The 18,264-nt window shown below is 34.9% G+C and overlaps 1 protein-coding gene across 3 annotated transcripts in view; it reads left to right on the top strand.

Annotated features, from left to right (window-relative positions):
• WAC (WW domain containing adaptor with coiled-coil) overlaps positions 1–18,264 on the top strand; it is an 83,788-nt gene that overhangs the window by 38,863 nt on the left and 26,661 nt on the right. For all 3 annotated transcript variants that reach the window (XM_077896970.1, XM_077896972.1, XM_077896971.1), the window contains exons 4-6: positions 7,687–7,793; positions 14,731–14,846; positions 15,410–15,522. In XM_077896970.1, coding sequence (XP_077753096.1) covers positions 7,687–7,793; positions 14,731–14,846; positions 15,410–15,522 — 336 coding nt within the window. The remainder of the gene's footprint in view (positions 1–7,686; positions 7,794–14,730; positions 14,847–15,409; positions 15,523–18,264) is intronic.

Raw genomic sequence — 18,264 nt, 5'->3', positions numbered from 1 at the left:
TATAAATTTAATTTCTGGTTTGTAGATAAACATGTTACCTACACATACCAGAGTAGGAAAGATGTGGGTTGTTCCAAAGGAAGTATGTAATACATACTTTGTACAAAGTAGTTTGTATCACTGTGCAAAAAAGATATGTGCATATTCGTTTGGGATAAAGGGTAAAGGGTAGTGCTGTTTTTTTTTCTTTTTTTTTTATAGATTTATTTATTTAAGAGAAAGAATGCATTTATGTGAGCCCCAGGGTAGGAGAGCAGAGGGAGAGAATGTCTAGCACACGCCTTGCTGAGAACTGAGCCACATGGCCGGGCTTGAGATCATGACCTGAGCTGAAAAACCACGGTGCCCCAGCAGTAGTTTTTTCAGTGAAAGCTACATCTTTGATTTATCTCTGTTAGTTTATTAATTTTTGGTCCTTAGTCTGTTAACAAAGGAATCTTCTTGTTACTATTTGTTCATGACAGATAAAAGTGCAGATATATTGTATGGCATTATTGTTGGTGATGAAATTTTTCCAAGTGATAAACATCTTGGTAAAAGTTTGAAACAAAACTAAGTACTCTACAGTACAATTTTCACAGCCGTTATAGTCCTAAAAAATGTAGCATATTGTGTTAAGCAGAATTAGGTTCTAGGCTCAGCTAATTAGGTGAAGGTGACAATGGGCAACTTCATCTGGAGCAGTGCTGTCCAGTGAGCTATGTATGCAATTTAAAATTTTCTACTAGCCAATGTCTGGAGTTAACTTTAATTATATATACCATTTAATCTAATATGTTGAAAATAGTGCATCATGTAATCCATTTAAAATTTTAATATGCTGTTATTTTACATTATTTTTGTATTAAGTCTTTGAATCCAGTATGTGTTTTACATATGCAGCAAATTTCAATTTAGATTAGCCACATTTCAAGTACTTAGTAGCTGGCCTAATGGCTATCACTTGGATAACACCAACCCTAGAGGGAGTAATTCAACTATAGGGCACTGTCAAATGAAAGTCTATTGTTGACACATTATCTTAATCCTTTCCACTTTCACCAGGAGACATAGTCTAGTTAGCTACATTTTGCTTTTCCACCACCATTTAGCTCATGTACAATTAGTAAGTTGGATAATGACATCAATAAACTGAAGCTGTGTTGGTTCATATGTGCAATTTTTTTTTTAGGCAAGGAGAATCAGAATAGCAGGAGTAGGGTTATAACCTTCAAATAGAAAAGAAAAAGCTCTCCTCCAGCTGCTGCACAGGCAAGATCTCTAAAGAAAATTCAGTTCTGCTCTCCCAGCCTTGCATGGCTTTGTCTGTGGCAAGTTACACTTTTTATCTGTCCATTTTAACGATAGCCACAGTGCTCAGAACTTCACTTTTGTGTTCTTAGCCTCAGCAAGCCTCATTTCTACCCTAATTTTTTTGTTTGTTTTTGGGTTTTTTTTTTGTTTTGTTTTGTTTTGTTTTGTTTGCGTTTTTAGTATCTCCTGAAACAATTTATAACCATGCTGAGCTGCTTGCCTGTGCTGTTCAAGTTTTTGTTAAAGCTCTGGTTATAATAAAGTTGCATAGTTTGCAGTGATTTTCTCCTACTCTGTTTTTTCCATAAGACTTGGTTTTAGTGTGATTTTGCAGAATTTAAGGTTTGTCAGGAAAACATGTTATAGTAAAAATACTCATTATAGATGTGGTTTTTTCTTTCTAAAATCTCCTTATTTTTAACTGTTTGTGGTCTCTTGTTTCGAACTAATGAGTGGAAGACCAAAGACTGCAGAAGACAGTAGAGCATTTAAAATAAAGTGTGGCTCACATACTAACCACATCAAAACCATCTTACTAAAAATTTACACCTTGGGGGTCCCATCCCATATACTGCAAATCAAAATCTCTGTGAGATGCAGCCTTGAAATCTATATTTTAATATACTGGAATTTGAGATCCACTGCTGAACTTTATTCAGTCTTAACTACTATCTGTTTTTATTAGTTTGAATAGCAGTTTAGGGTGACAGATGTCCTTGAAATCTTTCACTTAGTATTCTAGGTATACCTTACACATTCTTTCCAGTTATTTGTAGATGGCATTAAGACTTAATCTCCAACTCTGAGGATGTGGTAGTGAAGTCTAGTGATTGTCATGTTCTGAATAACACAAAAATGCCATAGTATTTACTTCTAAATAGAATGAAAACTGTTGTTTCACTTTTTGAAAAGCTGGTTGCATTTCCGAGCCTTGTTTGCTCATATAGAAATAGATGTTCCTGGGGCAGCCCCAGTGGCTCTGCGGTTTAGTGCCGCCTTTGGCCCAGGGCCTGATCCTGGAGACCCTGGATTGAGTCCCACGTCGGGCTCCTTGCATGGAGCCTGTTTCTCCCTCTGCCTGTGTCTCTGCCTCTCTCTCTCTCTCTCTGTCTCTAATAAGTAAGTAAAACAAATATATATATAAGATATATATATATATTCCTTCTGTTTTTCCTCTAATATCCAAGTTCCTTTTCTAAATGGAAGTACAATGTAATTGCTTAATTTCTAGCTGAGACAGGTACATATTGCTACATATTTTGACCCATTTCCCAGAGTACTCTCCTAGGGCTCCCATCTTTCTCAGCCTGGAGGTTCTAGCCTTCTCACCCTTAAGATTTAGCTTCTGAAGTTACAGAGGATGCCAAGTAGGGATTATCTTGCCTTTTAAATATTGAAGATTCTGTCAGGGAAAAAGGTCAGTATCTTGCAGTATGTTATATTATTTATCTTAAATTAATGTTTAATCTAGGAGTTGGCACAATTTTTCTTAAAAAGCTGAATAATATTTTAGTCCTGTAGGTCCCACAATCATTGTCACAATTAAAAGAGAAAAAAGTAGGGACTGTTGAGTGTCTGCCTTCAGCTCAGGGCATGGTCCCAGAGCCTCAGGATCAAGTCCCACAACAGGCTCCCCTTAAGGAGCCTGCTTCTCTCTATATCTGTGTCTCTGCCTCTCTCTTTGTGTTTCTCATTAATAAATAAATAAAATCTTAAAAAAAAAATAGCCATAGGTAATACTTAAATGCTTGACTGTCGCTGTGTTCTGATAAAACTTTATTTTTTTTGTCTTTTTTTTTTTTAATTTTTATTTATTTATGATAGAGACAGAGACATAGGCAGAGGGAGAAGCAGGCTCCATTCACCGGGAGCCCGACGTGGGATTTGATCCCGGGTCTCCAGGATCGTGCCCTGGGCCAAAGGCAGGCGCTAAACCGCTGCGCCACCCAGGGATCCCCTGATAAAACTTTAATGATGCAAACATGCACCAAGCATGTTGTAATTTGCTGATCTTTGGATTCTAGTCTGACATTATTAGCATCCAATCAAGTTAATACACCTCCATTTCATATTTGCCTTTGGTTAAGCACTGGATGAAAGAACTTTGCTCAGGCATAAATGTATTATAACCCTGCCCCCAAACTCAAAATCTCAATAGTATCCATTTCTTTGAAATTTTATAAGACTTGCTTCATTAATGCTAACTTTAATTTCTTAAAGTATCATTTAAAATCATTTTTCTCTCACTTATCCATAAATACCTTTCCTCAAAGAGATTTTTTTTTTTTTAAGTACTGAGCCCCCTTTTTTGGTAATATGTAGAGAGCATAAAGGGCACCAGACCACATAAACAGCTTTTGCTTCCATTACTCTCTTGAGCCAAATAGCATCTATGAGACTATCTTTTACTAGTATATATATTATCTTCCTTTGTGCACTTGAATAATCACCAATTTAATACTAAAATTCTGACTTCCAAGTTTTATGCATGGCTCTATTCTTCTTTGGATATATTGCCAACCACAAATCACGTGTTTTTTTTTCTCTCAATCTTAGGCTTACATGCACCATACTACTGAAAAAAAAAAAAAAAAAAAAAAAAACCTTCTTATCCTAAAACATACAAACTTCATTGTAGGGCAGGATAACAAAAATTCATGTGGATTTTTAAGATAAAAGTTTTTTTTTTTTAAAGATTTTGTTTATTCATGAGATAGGCAGAGACACAGGCAGAGGGAGAAGCAGGCTCCCTGCTGGGAACCCAATGTGGGACTAGATCCCAGGATCCAGGGGGGTCTGAGCTGAAGGCAGAGACACTCAACTGCTGAGCCACCCAGGCGTCCCAAGATAAAAGATTTTAAAGAAATTTTGTGTTGTAGCACTTTGTATATAGGTATGGAAAATGCAGTTTTGGAAAATCATAACCACCATCATCATTGCTCTGATGCTGGGTAGGGTGTTTATAATCACTTTGCTTTTCTACTTGTGTATTACTTCAGTTTGGAAAGAACTATGTGGAGAAATTAAAAGGCTCAAGTGAAATTACCCCCCCCCCCAAATACATTGGAAGATAATATAAATTGCAGTTTTTAAGGAGAGTTAGACATAACAGTATGCTCCTGTTATGTAGGGGCAAATCGGCGCTGCATTCAGTTCTTAAGCACATCCTTTTGGCTGGAATCTAAAGATTTATTGCCTGCTATACCATACCATGCTTTCTATAAAACCTCTTTTACTTAGTTTTGGATCCTATTTATGAACGTCAGTTTATTCTTAGCCCCTTACTAAAATATCTATATCTTAATCTTGCTTCTCACTTCTTTTTTGCTAAGTGGTCTATGGTCTAGAAAAATCTTTTTCACAGGATGTAGACTCTAATCCCTAGTCAGAAAGCTCCTGTCTCTGAAAATGTCTTCCCTCTTAACAGCTGATTCAGTTTTCTCTTGTCTCTAAAGTCTTAGGCTAGTATGCCTTGATACTTGTGTTTTTTCATTGTTAAGCCCTCTAAAAAAAAAACATAGGCTAGGCCAAAAGCTGTCTGATCCCACCTGTCAGACTGATGGACGATGCACTGTTTATTTAGAGGTAAGAGCTTAACTAATTGGGTGCTTGTCAATTTTATAGATTTAAGCATAGATCATCTTGCTTAATATATGCAGGGCTGCCTGGGTGGGTCAGTCAGTTATGCATCTGCCTTCGGCTGAGGTCCTGAGTCCTGGGATTGAGACCCACGTGGAACTCCCCTGCTCAGTGGAGAGTCTGCTTTCTCCGTCTCCCTCTGCTGCTCCCCCTGCTTGTGCATATTCTCTCTCGCTCTCTCTGTCACATAAATAAATAAAATCTTAAAAAGAATATATGCAAATAAATGTCAGGGCATCTAACCCAGGCTTAATGGATTATTCTAGGATTCATTTTAGTCTATAAAATTGGCCTTTTCTTCATGATTGCCAACATATTGAAGTTTCTATGGGAATCTCAGCTCTACTAAGGATGCATAAATATGACATTCTTTTTATATATTATTGTTTCTTATCTGTATTGTCCTGTAAACCTGATTTAAAAAAAAAAAAAGAGTTACATCTGAAAAGTGCAAATTTTGGCCTCAGTTTAAGATTTCCTTTTCTCTCTTTTCTTTTCAACATTTATTTATTATTATTAATGAAGGACACAAGAGGCAGAGAAACATAGAGGGAGAAGCCTTTGCTTCTTTTTTTTTTTTTTTTAGCCTTTGCTTCTTGATCCCAGGACTGTGGGATCATGACCTGAGCCACAGGCAGATGCTCAAACACAGAGTCACCTAGGTGCCCCATGTTTAAGATTTTCTTAAAAACTTGTGAAAATTTTTCTTTGTATGAGTGTTTTGGAGTTTTTTATTTCTCCCCCTTCCCCAAGAGGGTCACAGGACCCAGTCTTTAGTCATTATCATGGCTTTGACTTATTACTGTGAAAAGATACAAAGCAGAGTCAACCAAGGGAAACGCTATGCAGAGCAAAGCCTGGAGGAAATCAGGTGCAGGCTTCCAGGAGTCTTCTCCTGGTAGAGTCACGCAAGACATACTTGATTTCTTCAAGAATGAATTGTGACAATATTTGTGAAAGGTTGACTTATAAAGGAGGCTTATTGGCGATTTAGTACCCAAGATTTTTATTGGATTTGGCTTGTTAAATGGGTACCTCTACCTACCATGTACCAAAAATCTGGATTTCCAATAGGAAAGCATGTTAAGCATAACCCATATTGTATGCACAAACAGCTTAGGCACAGTGAGCAACTGTTAGCTCTTGTGGGAACTTTCCAGAAATCTAGCTTCCCACTTGTCAGCCAAAAACCAACTGTGCAAACAGGCAGGCAGGCTTTTCCAAGGATAACAGTCTTAGGCCTGCTGTGTTAACTTTTATGCCCACTGAGTTTATCTTGACTGATTTCTTTTTGATTGTGTTTATCCTTAAAATGTTTACTGAAGAATATTTTGCCTGCTGTATTAAAGTTTAGGGTGTTTTATATAAACACATGTCATACAGCAAGATTAAAACAAGTAGATAAAGAAGTCATCAAGCAGTAGCCTTGTTGAGAAATTGCCTCTGTTTATACCTACACTGTGTGCCATGTTTTTCAGTAATCCTTTGCTGTCTTTTGTCACATCACTAGCTTTTTTAGGTCTTTGAATCTGCTTCTAGGTTCCCTTACAAACTGGCCCTTACCCAAGGTTAGATAACCTTGGCCGTTGCCTGTTTTTGTGCCATACTCTTCATTCCAAACTCATAGTGCTTGTTGATATTGTATAAGGCAAAGTTAGAGTCCCTACCTTTCACTTCTAGCGTAGGAGACTTCCAGATCAACTTCTTATTAATTCCTAGTGCTATGTAGATCTGCTGACCGTTTCCACTTGGATGTCAGAGTTATCTTCTGTCTCAGTTCACTTTTCTTACCTACTTAGCTTCCCTTGTTGACTGAAATAGTTAATTCTTAATCATTTCTGCTCATAACTGTTGTAGTTTGAACCCGTAACTGATTGCTAGACCATTCAACCATTTCTGTGACTCTCCCCCACTTTTTGCTCATTGCGATGTAACCTTCATACCATTACCAGTGTAGTTTTTTTTTTTTTAACATTGAATTATGGTACCTTTTTGATGAAAAATTAAAATGTGGAATGAAATTGAAATACTAACATAACAATCAGACATCTGTTGTGAACATTTTTGTATCCTTAATCAGTGTTTTGAAGGTCTGTATTTTTATACTTTGGCTTTTCTTAAGACAATAAACACTGTCACCCTGATGGTCTTTGAAATGTGTGGATTATTCATAAAATTCATGAAATACTTTTAAGCAATTCTTAGAGTTGCTTGAGACTGTTTTCATTGTCTTGAAAGAGAGTAGTACATTCTGGAAGACTTAACTCTCAATATTGTTTTAGTTGAAATATTGGCAAAACTTTAAAAATCAAGTTGCAGAGGCTGTTGAAGAAATTGAAAAATAATTGCAAAGTCATATTGAATATTTATGACTTTAGTTCTTTTTCTATATCCGTGAATTTTTGTGCCTTTTTTCTTTATGTTGTGTTTCTGTCTTTAATAAAACTCTTATTTAAAGAAAAAGTCGTTAGAAATGATATTGATGAGATTTTGCTCATCTAATTATACAAAACATTTTTCCATAGGCTATCGGCCATGTAAGCTATATGCTCTTTAAGCCACATATTTAGTAGGCTCACAAATACTTGATATGTAAGAAATTGTGTGTGTGTGTGTGTATGTACACATATACGTGTTTGTATACACACGCACATACAAGATGCTTAAGTAAAATGATGATTTAGGGATAGAAGCCAGTTGAAATGAAACATGAAATACAACTTATAACTCACTTTGGTCTTTATTTCTTTTAAGGGACCAGTTACTCTCCACAAGAAAATTCACACAACCACAGTGCTCTTCATAGTTCAAATTCACATTCTTCTAATCCAAGCAATAATCCAAGCAAAACTTCAGATACAGTAAGTATATAAACATGCCCAATTTTGTTTTGAGGGGGCATTTCATGTGTATGTGTGTATGTTTAATTTATTACCCTCCCCTCTTCAAAAAAAAAAAAAAAAAAACTCCTCCAACAAGTATGTTAAATCTAATGTCTTTTTTTTTTCTATTTTAATCAAGATTGACGTTTTTTAAAATGTATTTGAGGTAATGAGCTAATCGTATTAGAACTGAGAATAATCAGGAGATACCATTTGTATTATTTCATCACTTCCTATATAAAGCAAGGTTTGCCATTGCAATACCTGAAATATAAAGAACTGTAGATTATGAAACTTCTGAGTTAAAGTGGTTTACCTTGAGCTTGTTCTCGTTCTCTAACTACAATATAAACTTTAAACAACTATTCAGAACATTTGTGTATTACACACCTGACTAAACACTAGTGATATAAAGATTTCTGTCCTCAAGGGAATGAAAAGAATTTTATATATTTCTAAACTAAAGTAACTCAGCTTGGAATTTTTTATTTTTCAAGTCAGGGTTCAAATGAAAATTTTTCATGCATTAATTCAACAAACATTTAATAAAATAACATTTCGATTTGCCAAGCATATGCTAGGTTGTAGATAGTAGTAGAAAATGTGGCCCATCTTAAAGGAACTTTTGGACCTGTGGTGAAAATTAAAACAGTGCATGTTAAAGTGGGCTTGGGAGCACTCAAAAGGGGAACACTCAGTTTGGATGAGAAGAAGGTATGGGTGCAAGTAACACTCCCCAGCAGATTGAATATAACAGCCAGTTGAAGAGGTCTGGAATTTTGTTGTATGCAAAGGGAACAGCATCTATAAAGACACAGAAGTGTGAAATGGCATAGCATATTTGGAGAACTGCACGTATTTTGAAAGTGTGAAAGAATGGCGCAAGAGCTCAGATTACAGAGATAAGTGGGAGCTAGATCATAAAAATTGTATATTACCAAGAAATATGAATTTTATATAAAGGCAGTGGAGAGCTATTGAATAATATAAATGGTGAAGTAACCTCGTACTTGGAATTTAAAAAATTCTATCAGATGGTAGCGTGGAAAATACAGAAAGGAAAGAACAACTAGAAGGCTATAAAAGTGTAGGTTGAATCCAACAGATTTTGCCTTGGATATTTGGGTGATCATCCTACCTTAATCAGATTTGAAAGGTCTTTGAGACTGATTATTTCTTACCCCTTCTTGAAACATTGTGGGTAGTACATTTCCAAAGAAATTCAAAACATAAATGATAGCATTTTCATGAAGATAAATTTAGAATAATTTTAAATACTGTAACAGAGTCTAGGTAGGAAAACAAAACATGTTAGTTATTTTAGCACAGAAAATTTGACAACACAGAAAATTTTACATGCAGGATTGGTTAAGCACATACTGCCTGTTATTGAGGAGTGGAGAAACCAAAAAGGAACACTGAGGTAACACACATACAGTATATATAGTATTTACCCTGAGAGCTGAAGTATGGTAGGAAGAGGATGTAGTTATTAGAACCTAATGGCTTAAAGGAGGGGCCCTGCAGAACTGGTGATATAGTACCTGCAAGCGGTGTGATGAAGCTGGTTCTGGCTTGGGTCAGATAACAGAGAACTGGAAACTGGAGCTGTGGCTGCTAGGTGTCTCCTTGTCCTGCCTCTCAGTGTGAATTCCAGTGCCTCCTATGGGCAGAATCTAACAGGAAGCTAGCTGACTAAACAGCATTATTTGCAGTATCCCAGTCCTAGTAGCATCACAGTAGAGAAGGGGGTGGTGTTGAGGCTGAGACAGCAGCTAAGTAAACCTTAATAGTTGTTGTCATCAGACTACTTGTAATGAGTTATTTCCAATAAAGTATATATTCAGGATTTTAGAATGAATCTAATTTCGTGGAAAGTGGCCTTGTTAATTTGCAAAGTAACAAACTCTAAAGTGCCATTTATCATTACAATTTCAATTTGGTAGTTCTTTGCTGATAGTTACAGTGGCAGGCCACTTGGACATTGTTTTGGCTTTTTAAAAAATCATAATTCAGAGAAAACTAATTCTGCTTGTTTTGATTTCTAAGACATGGGCTAAATGTAGTGAAATCAGAAAGAATAAATAATGGGCATGTAAGCTTGATGGACCCAAATCATAAACGGTGTCAGGGGATTTCATTTTATGGGTGGAAGCTGAAGACTGTTACCTGAATGGATTAAGTGTTACGTGTTTTCAGAATCAGGATTTCCCTTTCTATAAATTTCAAGTATAGGTATATAATCTCCGAGTAATGGTCTTTTTCATTATAATGCACCCAGTGCTGTGAGCATAACACCTAAATTATTTATAAATTACAAATTTAATCTTATCTGAGATGTTAGCTTTTGAATCTTTCTGCAGGTTACTGTAAACTCACTTTGTCTTTAAATCACTTTTAATGGAAGTTTTTGAGTAAAAATTTTAAAACATAAAATTAGTTTTTATCTAATATTTTCATAATGAAAGAATAAAATAACAGATGAATAATGTAGGTAAGACATTATTTTAACCTAGGTTTAAGAAGTTATGGAATAACTTTTTTTAAAAAATAGTTCTTTTTTCTCTTTGAAGTTTTCAGACTTTAAATCCAACTTTGAAAATCAGTAACAATATTATCTAGTTATCTACATAGACATTTGGTTGTATGAATGATTTATATGTATCAAACGTTGATGGTCTAGTAGAAGTTAACCTTATTTTTTCAGTATTAGATTAAGATACTCACATGTAGTTCCCTAAGTCCTGTGATGAACATTTATTGTGATTTAACATAGAACCTAGCCTGTGATAAACTATTTAGGAAAAACTTTTTTGAATGTCTCTTCCTTCCTAATATAAATCATAATAAGACTTACAGATCACATGTAGCTTGTTATAGATTAGTTACGCATATTTGTGATTTTTAAGACGCCTCCGAATTGCTTCATTTAGAAAAAAAAATTATTCACATTTAAAGACTTAATTGATATCTTCCCTTCTACATATCTACCAATTTTGATTTGCTGGGAAGTTCTTTAAATTCAATCACAGATGACTTTGCATTTATATTCCAGCACCACTTGTTATCCCTTAAATATCTTCTGCATTTTTTGGAGCTTTTCAAATTGAGGCTCTCAAGATCTACTTTCTGTAACCAGTCTTTGCCTGAAGATATTCTACTTAATTTTTTAAAATATATAAATTTATCAGAAAACTCTTAGGCCCCATGAATTTCTTTGTTATAGTAAATGCCTTTCCTTGATGTTGTAGATGTTATTCAGTGAACCATTCCTTATTAACAATTCATCAGTTAATTTCTAGGATTAACTATTTTTTTTTCCATCTTTTCACTTGGGGAAGAAGTAGTAGGATTCTGTATTTTAAGGGAGAGTGCAGAAAGGGATATACACTTTTTTAAGAGGAGAAAAACATGGTTAAAAGACATTTTGAATTGAAGGAGAGCAGATGGGTGCCTCTTTATTTGTTTAGTACATTCTTTCAGAGCAGTCCTTTTCATCCCTTTTGGTCTCAAGACCTCTGTCTCTACAGTCATGAAAACTGAGAGCTGTTGTTTATCTTCTACCAATATTTACCATATTAAAAATTAAAGCTTGATAAATGAGTCACTTGGGTGACTCAATCAAACATCTGCCGTAGGCTCAGGTCAGGATCCTAGGGTCCTGGCATAGAGCTCAATGTCATACTATTCAGTGGGGAGCCTGCTTCTCCCGCCGCTCCTCACCCTTGCCTAAGAGTGCCTGCCATGTCCCCCAACTCAAAATCTTTATTTAAAAAACTTGATAACTATGAAAAATAATTCTAAAATCAGTTGATTGTAAACCCTTTAATGTTAGCTTATGTAATGTTTTTATGAAAAATAATTATAAAATTAAAAAAATAGATCTTGAGTATCTCTTTAATGCCTCTCTTAAGAGGAAACTTCAGATGTGCTCTGCATTCAATCTTCCATGATAACATACTTTTCTACAGCATCTGGGAAAACTCCACTGTTTTTGTGGTAGAATGAGGAAGAAAAAGACCATCATATTAGTGTTATTATGAAAATAGTTTTGATCTTTTGAAATGATTTTGGGGTCCCTCAAGGGTTCCTGGACAACACGAGGAAAACTCCTGCCTTAGTATATCAAGCCTAAGCTAGCAAATTTGAAGTGTTTGCAGACCTTTTTGAAGTTTAGTTCTTCGCTTGTTGGTTTTTTTTTTTTTATTTTTTAATTTTATTTATTTATTCATGAGACACACGGGGGGGAGGGGCAAAGACACAGGCAGAGGGAGAAGCAAGATCACGCCCTGGACCGAAGGCAGGTGTTAAACCGCTGAGCCACCCAGGGGATCCCTAGTTCTTGGTTTTAGATACTCTTCTTTTTTTTTTTTTTTTTTTTAATCAAATTTAACAACTTTAAGATCTAATGTTTAATATGGTGATGGTAACTGGTAACACTATATTGTGTAATTGAAATTTGCTGAGATGAAGACTTAAATGTTTTCATAAAATCTGTTAGGTGATGATGTGTTAATGAACCAGATGGGTGGAATCCTTTCACAGTGTCAAATCATCACAGCATACACTAAATATCTTCCAGTTTTGTCAATCATACTTCAATAAGGTTGAAAATACACAATGAAGAAAAGCATTGTAACACCTATTGCACAACAGTATTTAAATATTTCCCATTACTAAAAGGTTTCCCCCCCACAACTTTTTTTTTTTTTTTTTTGAGTATGGAAGTGGGGTGGAGAAGATAAACTAGAGTTATTAGTATGTTGTTGTAATGCTGTACGCTGAAACACATTTTGTTAAGTAAGACATTAAGTTATACTGAGCTAAGATTTGGTGGGCAGAATCCACACAGTGTCATAGACTCCTATTCTTCAAGGTTCTGGCCTGTAAACTTTTAACTGTCCTGGAGTTAACCTGGGTGTAAATTAACTGTCATTAAATAATATACCATTTACTTGAGCTGGAAAAAAAAAAAATACCCTTTTTTCTTAAAGTGAGACTTTGACAAGGAAAAAAGTATGTTGATATATATATATATATATATATTTTTTTTTTTTTTTTGATGCATGCTCCTTATCCCCTGCAGAACAGGTAACAATTCACAAAGCCATCGCTTTGAAGAGCACTGGTGTAGATCACTCTGCCCTGCTCTGATGTCCTCTCATCCACCTGTCTCAAATCTTATCTACCTCTCCGACCAGACTAGTTATCATAATCAATCTCATGTAACCAACCACCTTCCAAGCAACCCAAATCTTCCAGATACATGCATAGAAGTATTCAGTTTGGGGCAGCCCAGGTGGCCTAGCGGTTTAGCGCCACCTTCAGTCCAGGGCCTGATCCTGGAGACCCGGGATCGAGTTCCACGTTGGCTCCCTGCATGGAGCCTGCTTCTCCTTCTGCCTATGTCTCTGCCTCTCTCTCTCTCTCTCTCTCTCATAAGTAAATAAAATCTTTAAAAAAAGTATTCAGTTTGTATAATAATTTAGGTACAGGGAGTAGTAAGTGGTGAAAAAGCTTTTAGAACTTGGCCTTCTGTGATTGGGTTTCTGCAACTTGGTTGTAGCCTACCTTTGGAAACTAGAAGGATTGAGAATTAACTTTCTATATGAGAGGTTTGGAGGCACAGGGCTGATTGCCAATAGCTTCATTATTTTGAGGCATAATCCCAAGAGCATAAGCGTGACAGAATCTGCAATATTTTTTCATCTCTTAAAATTATTGCAGCATTTTGAGAATTGGTATTGATTTGGTGGCAATAATGGGCATCCTGAAACTTAAGTTTTTATCCTTTTTTCTGTCACCAATTAGTTTTATGGCGTATGGATAACTCTTACGACTATCTCTAGGCTTGTTGCCTACTTGGCAAAATTAAAGCTGAGTCAGCAGGGCATGAAGGTTCATTCTTTTCCTCAAGCTTTAAGATTGTGTCACTGTCCACTGGTGAACCAGAATTGTAGACTACCAACGTATAACATTTCATTAATCTCAAAGCTCCTTTGAGGAAATAGTCCAGAAATTCATCTAGAAGTAACTTGGGATTCTTCCAGATTCCTGGGGCCAGTGCACTTCTTTAAATTTTACACTTTTTAGATCAGTAGCATGGAAATTGGCCCTCCTTTCAGATTTCTCTAATTTCTTTATAATTTTACTATACCAGTAAAATACCTAAAGAGAATGTTTCTGAGAGTTTTTGAAAGGCTAGTTTTTGTTACAGGGATATGAGTGATGCTGCTGACCTCATATATTATGTGAGACAAGGTTTAGCTTGCCCAATCTCATGGATTTTGAAGGTGAAGCAAATATATGGCTTTTAATTAGCTCTGTGTTTATAGTTCTATTTTTAAATTCTGTGGGTTTTTTTTTTTCTTCACTAAGTAACAGTGAATACAGACCAATTGTTCTTGGTTACTAATATATATGAGTATTATTGTGCATGAGTTTAAAATTGATACGCCATCATGTCATGAAATCAGTTAAGTATGGGTTTTCTAATCTCCACCCCCCCCCCCATGTGACAGGATTTCAGCAATTAAAATTATGTAATGGGGAACTTTGGTAATGCTTTTCCAAAGTCAAGATGTTAATTTTGCATTTCTCATTCTGTGCTTAATAAACTAATGTATATGAATCTGTTTTAATTTCGTATTTTACTGGATTTTCCATTGTTATTTTTGAAGGTTTTCATAGACTAAAGTCTCCTAAGAGATATAGATAGATATCTACACACACACACACATAGATAGATATCTACACACACACACACACACACACACAATTACATTTTATATCAGGGTACATTTTTTTTATGGTCTTTTCCCTTATATGTGCTTTGAAAACCATTGACTGTTGAAGTTTCATAATAAGTGGTTAAATAGTATTAATATTTTCTAATTTTTAAAAATGTATTTTTAAGCCTTATGATTCTGCAGATGACTGGTCTGAGCATATTAGCTCTTCTGGGAAAAAATACTACTACAATTGTCGAACCGAAGTTTCACAATGGGAAAAACCAAAAGAGTGGCTTGAAAGGTATTTGCTCTTACTCATTAAAAAATACTTATTATTCTTGACTACAGCTTAACATCTTAGAACTTTCTCAGCTTAGGTTTCTTAGTGAAACTCCTCATTCCCCCCTTTAATTGCAATAGTTGGCCCATTATGTTTTCTATAATTTCTCTTTGCTTAAAAAAAAAAAAAGAAAGAAAGAAAAAACTTGGATAAGTCACTGTCCACAAGGACCTTGTAAACCATCAGTATATTTAAGATTTTATATCAACCTATATTATCATTTATAATGAACATTTTCATAATTTGAAGTATATTAATGTTTCCTTCATATGTGTAGAATTAATATTGGGGAGTTTTGGTTGTAGGGTTTAATGGTGTTATAAACAATTGCTATAATGCCATCACTGAGAAACATTAATGTTCTGTTAGCTATGTTTCATCTCCCATACCAGTTGATATTATGGCTATGTTCAGTTCTTTTATTTTCCATATAACATTCTGTTGAGCATTTGGTCAGAAGTGTCATATGTAAACTCATTGTACCTGATGTAATTTTTATGAGTTTATCTATGTTTTATTTTTAGAGAACAGAGACAAAAAGAAGCAAACAAGATGGCGGTTAACAGCTTCCCAAAAGATAGGGATTACAGAAGGGAGGTGATGCAAGCAACAGCCACTAGTGGGTTTGCCAGTGGAAGTAAGTATTAATTTTTTTTTTCTTTGAAACAACATGATGTTTAATTCACTCCTATAGTTTGTATGTTTATATCCATATGCATAGCTGTTTACATATGTAAACTAAAATAATATAAATGTATAGTTTCTTTTATGTTAGATCTGTCTTCCTAACCTCCACCATTTTGTTTCCTGAAAAGGAAAAGAGTTCATGGAGGATTAGTACACGTATGTTATTCTTCACTACTCATACTGGCTATGATGCAGTTGAATTGGTGGAAAACAAAATCTCATATTGTGGATTGACTCTTAAAACAGGAGTTGTTTGGGTTTTTTTTCCCCCCTTTGCTGAATTGTGTCCTGTTAAACTGGACAGTGAAACTTCTTCCAAAACTCATTGAATGTTTGAATCTAACAATTGAATTGTAGCCACACACAGATGGTAACATTAAAGTGTCTCTTGGTGTTTTGTGTTTATCAGTGAGAAACTTTTTTACCTTTTATCTGGGAACTGATTACATCATCATAGATGTGAATAGCATCTCTATACTGTGAGCATACCTTAAAGTTTTTTGAGGTCACATTTTGTCTAAGTGGGACAATATGAGTAATATGCATTTATTTCTTAATTCAAATTAAATTTGAATTTGAAGCTTTTAGTAAAGGTCCTCTATTCCCAGTGGCTTCCTTTTGCCCAGAATAGAATTTAAATGCCACCATAGACTTCTTAGGCTTTTTACTAGATTTTGAAATTTGGAAGAATTTTTAAGATGTGTTCAGGGAATTGTTGGACATCTTCTTCCTGTAACTTACATAGAAGGTTGTATTTGGTCTTAGCAAGACAGTACTGCTTTTTTGATGGGAAAAGTTTTAAGATGAAGCAGATAGTAAAGTAACATAATTCTTCACTGAATTTTTAAGATATGTTCCTTTGAACATTTAATTTTTTTGTACTAGTGAAATTGTACTTAATTCTTACAAAACAATGATTTAGTGTACTGAAGTAAGGAAATTAAAACTATTTTTGAGACAGAAGACTTGGGTCCTGGTTCCATTTTACTTAATATCTTGAATAACTGTTACTTCTTGCAAACAATCAGAAATAAGGTAAAGGTTTTCCTCTCCAGGTTTAAAAAAAAAAAAAAAACCGCACCCAGCTTGTAGTAGTTCTGTCTGAACAAACTGCAGAAGGATATTGAGAAGATATGGTGGAGGAGTGGCAAATGGTTGTAAAAAAATAGTCACTTTTTTTTTTTTTTTTTTTTTTAAGATTTTGGGCCAGGCCTCTCACTTAGTGGGTGATAGTTCCCAGAGAGGGAAAAAAAATAGCCTAGTGCGTCAGCTTTATTCTTTCCAAAATACCCTATCATTTTAAGTCTCTTCTCCTCTCTTGAAGTAAATGGAAGTAAATAAAGATCTGATGGAAGTATTGATGAAAGTGAAAGTAGTGTTTTTTGTCTTTCTAATAAACCATCTTTAAGGAAATAAAATCAGAATTGTGTTTTTAAATTGTGTGCATCTTTTTCTTTCACAAATGAAGGAGTTCCTTCTCTTTTTTCTTTGTAATTTCAAAAGTGAAGCATGTTTGTTACTAAAAAATAAAAAGGGGATTTTTTTAATTTCATGAGCCAAGAACATTTGGGGACATACACTTTTTTCTGCGTGTATATAAATGTGTATTAAAACTACATATGTGTGTGTTTTACATAATAAATGGCATTATGTTACTATTTTTAACCTTTTTTTGTTCATTAATATTTTGAGGAAATATTTCTGTGTCAGTTTAGAAATCCCTGTGTGTTAAAATTACATGGTTTTCCTTTTTCTTTTTTTTCTTTTTTTTTTTTTTTTTGATGTGCCCTCATTTATAGGTAATCATCTGTGGATACTTGGGTGGTTTTTATCCTTTTCCTACTGTCAGCAGTGCTGTGATGTCTATCTTTGCCCATTACTTCCTTAGTCACATTCCTAAAAGTGCAAATGAGGAGTCAGTAGGTCTCTGTGTGTGTTGAAGTACAGTCATGTGTCTCACTTTTTCAGTTTTAAGTGATAATTAGAAAAAAAAAACAAACCTTAGCTATATTTCTTTTTATTTTTCCTTAATTGGTCAACTGAGTTATACCTAAGTGTGGTAGTAATGAAGTCATTAAGTCATTTAAGTGCTTAACTTTTTCTGTCCAAAAAGTATTGGCAGAATTTTCCCATGTGTCCAGCACATTGGTGTTCATGTTGGGTAAGACCTAAAGCTTTGCAGCTTGAACTGCCAATACAAGGTATGCGTGTTGGTGGGGGTGGGCAGATTGAAAGATTTTATATGAAAGGAGAAAAAGGTAGAAAATCAATTTATTTTATGCACTACAGCAAATAATGTTATCTAGAACTTGACCTTGAAAACTTTATGGATAAAATTTTTAATTTGGTTTTACTGCTACTAGATTATTTTCATTGTCTTTAATCTGTGCCTTACAGAATTATTGCTCTATACTTAGAGAAACCTTAACTTGGTGTTTCTCAACTGTAGCACCAATGACATTTTGGGTTAGGTGATTCTTTGTTGTGGGTTGCTGTCCTGTGTCTTAGGACATAGAGTACTGTACCTGGCCTCTACATGCTAGATGCCAGTAGCACACCTCCTCTCTTCCAAGTTGTGATAACCAAGAATGTCTCCTTATATTTGCCAAATGTCTTTGTTGTGGAGGCGGTGTGCAAGTAAAGTCACCATGTTAACTGTTTCGTCTAGAGTTGTGAATCATAGAAAGCTGTT

Source organism: Canis aureus, chromosome 5 (genome assembly GCF_053574225.1).
Source record: "Canis aureus isolate CA01 chromosome 5, VMU_Caureus_v.1.0, whole genome shotgun sequence".
Classification (NCBI taxonomy): domain Eukaryota; kingdom Metazoa; phylum Chordata; class Mammalia; order Carnivora; family Canidae; genus Canis; species Canis aureus.
This window is presented reverse-complemented; position numbering and strand designations above follow the sequence as displayed.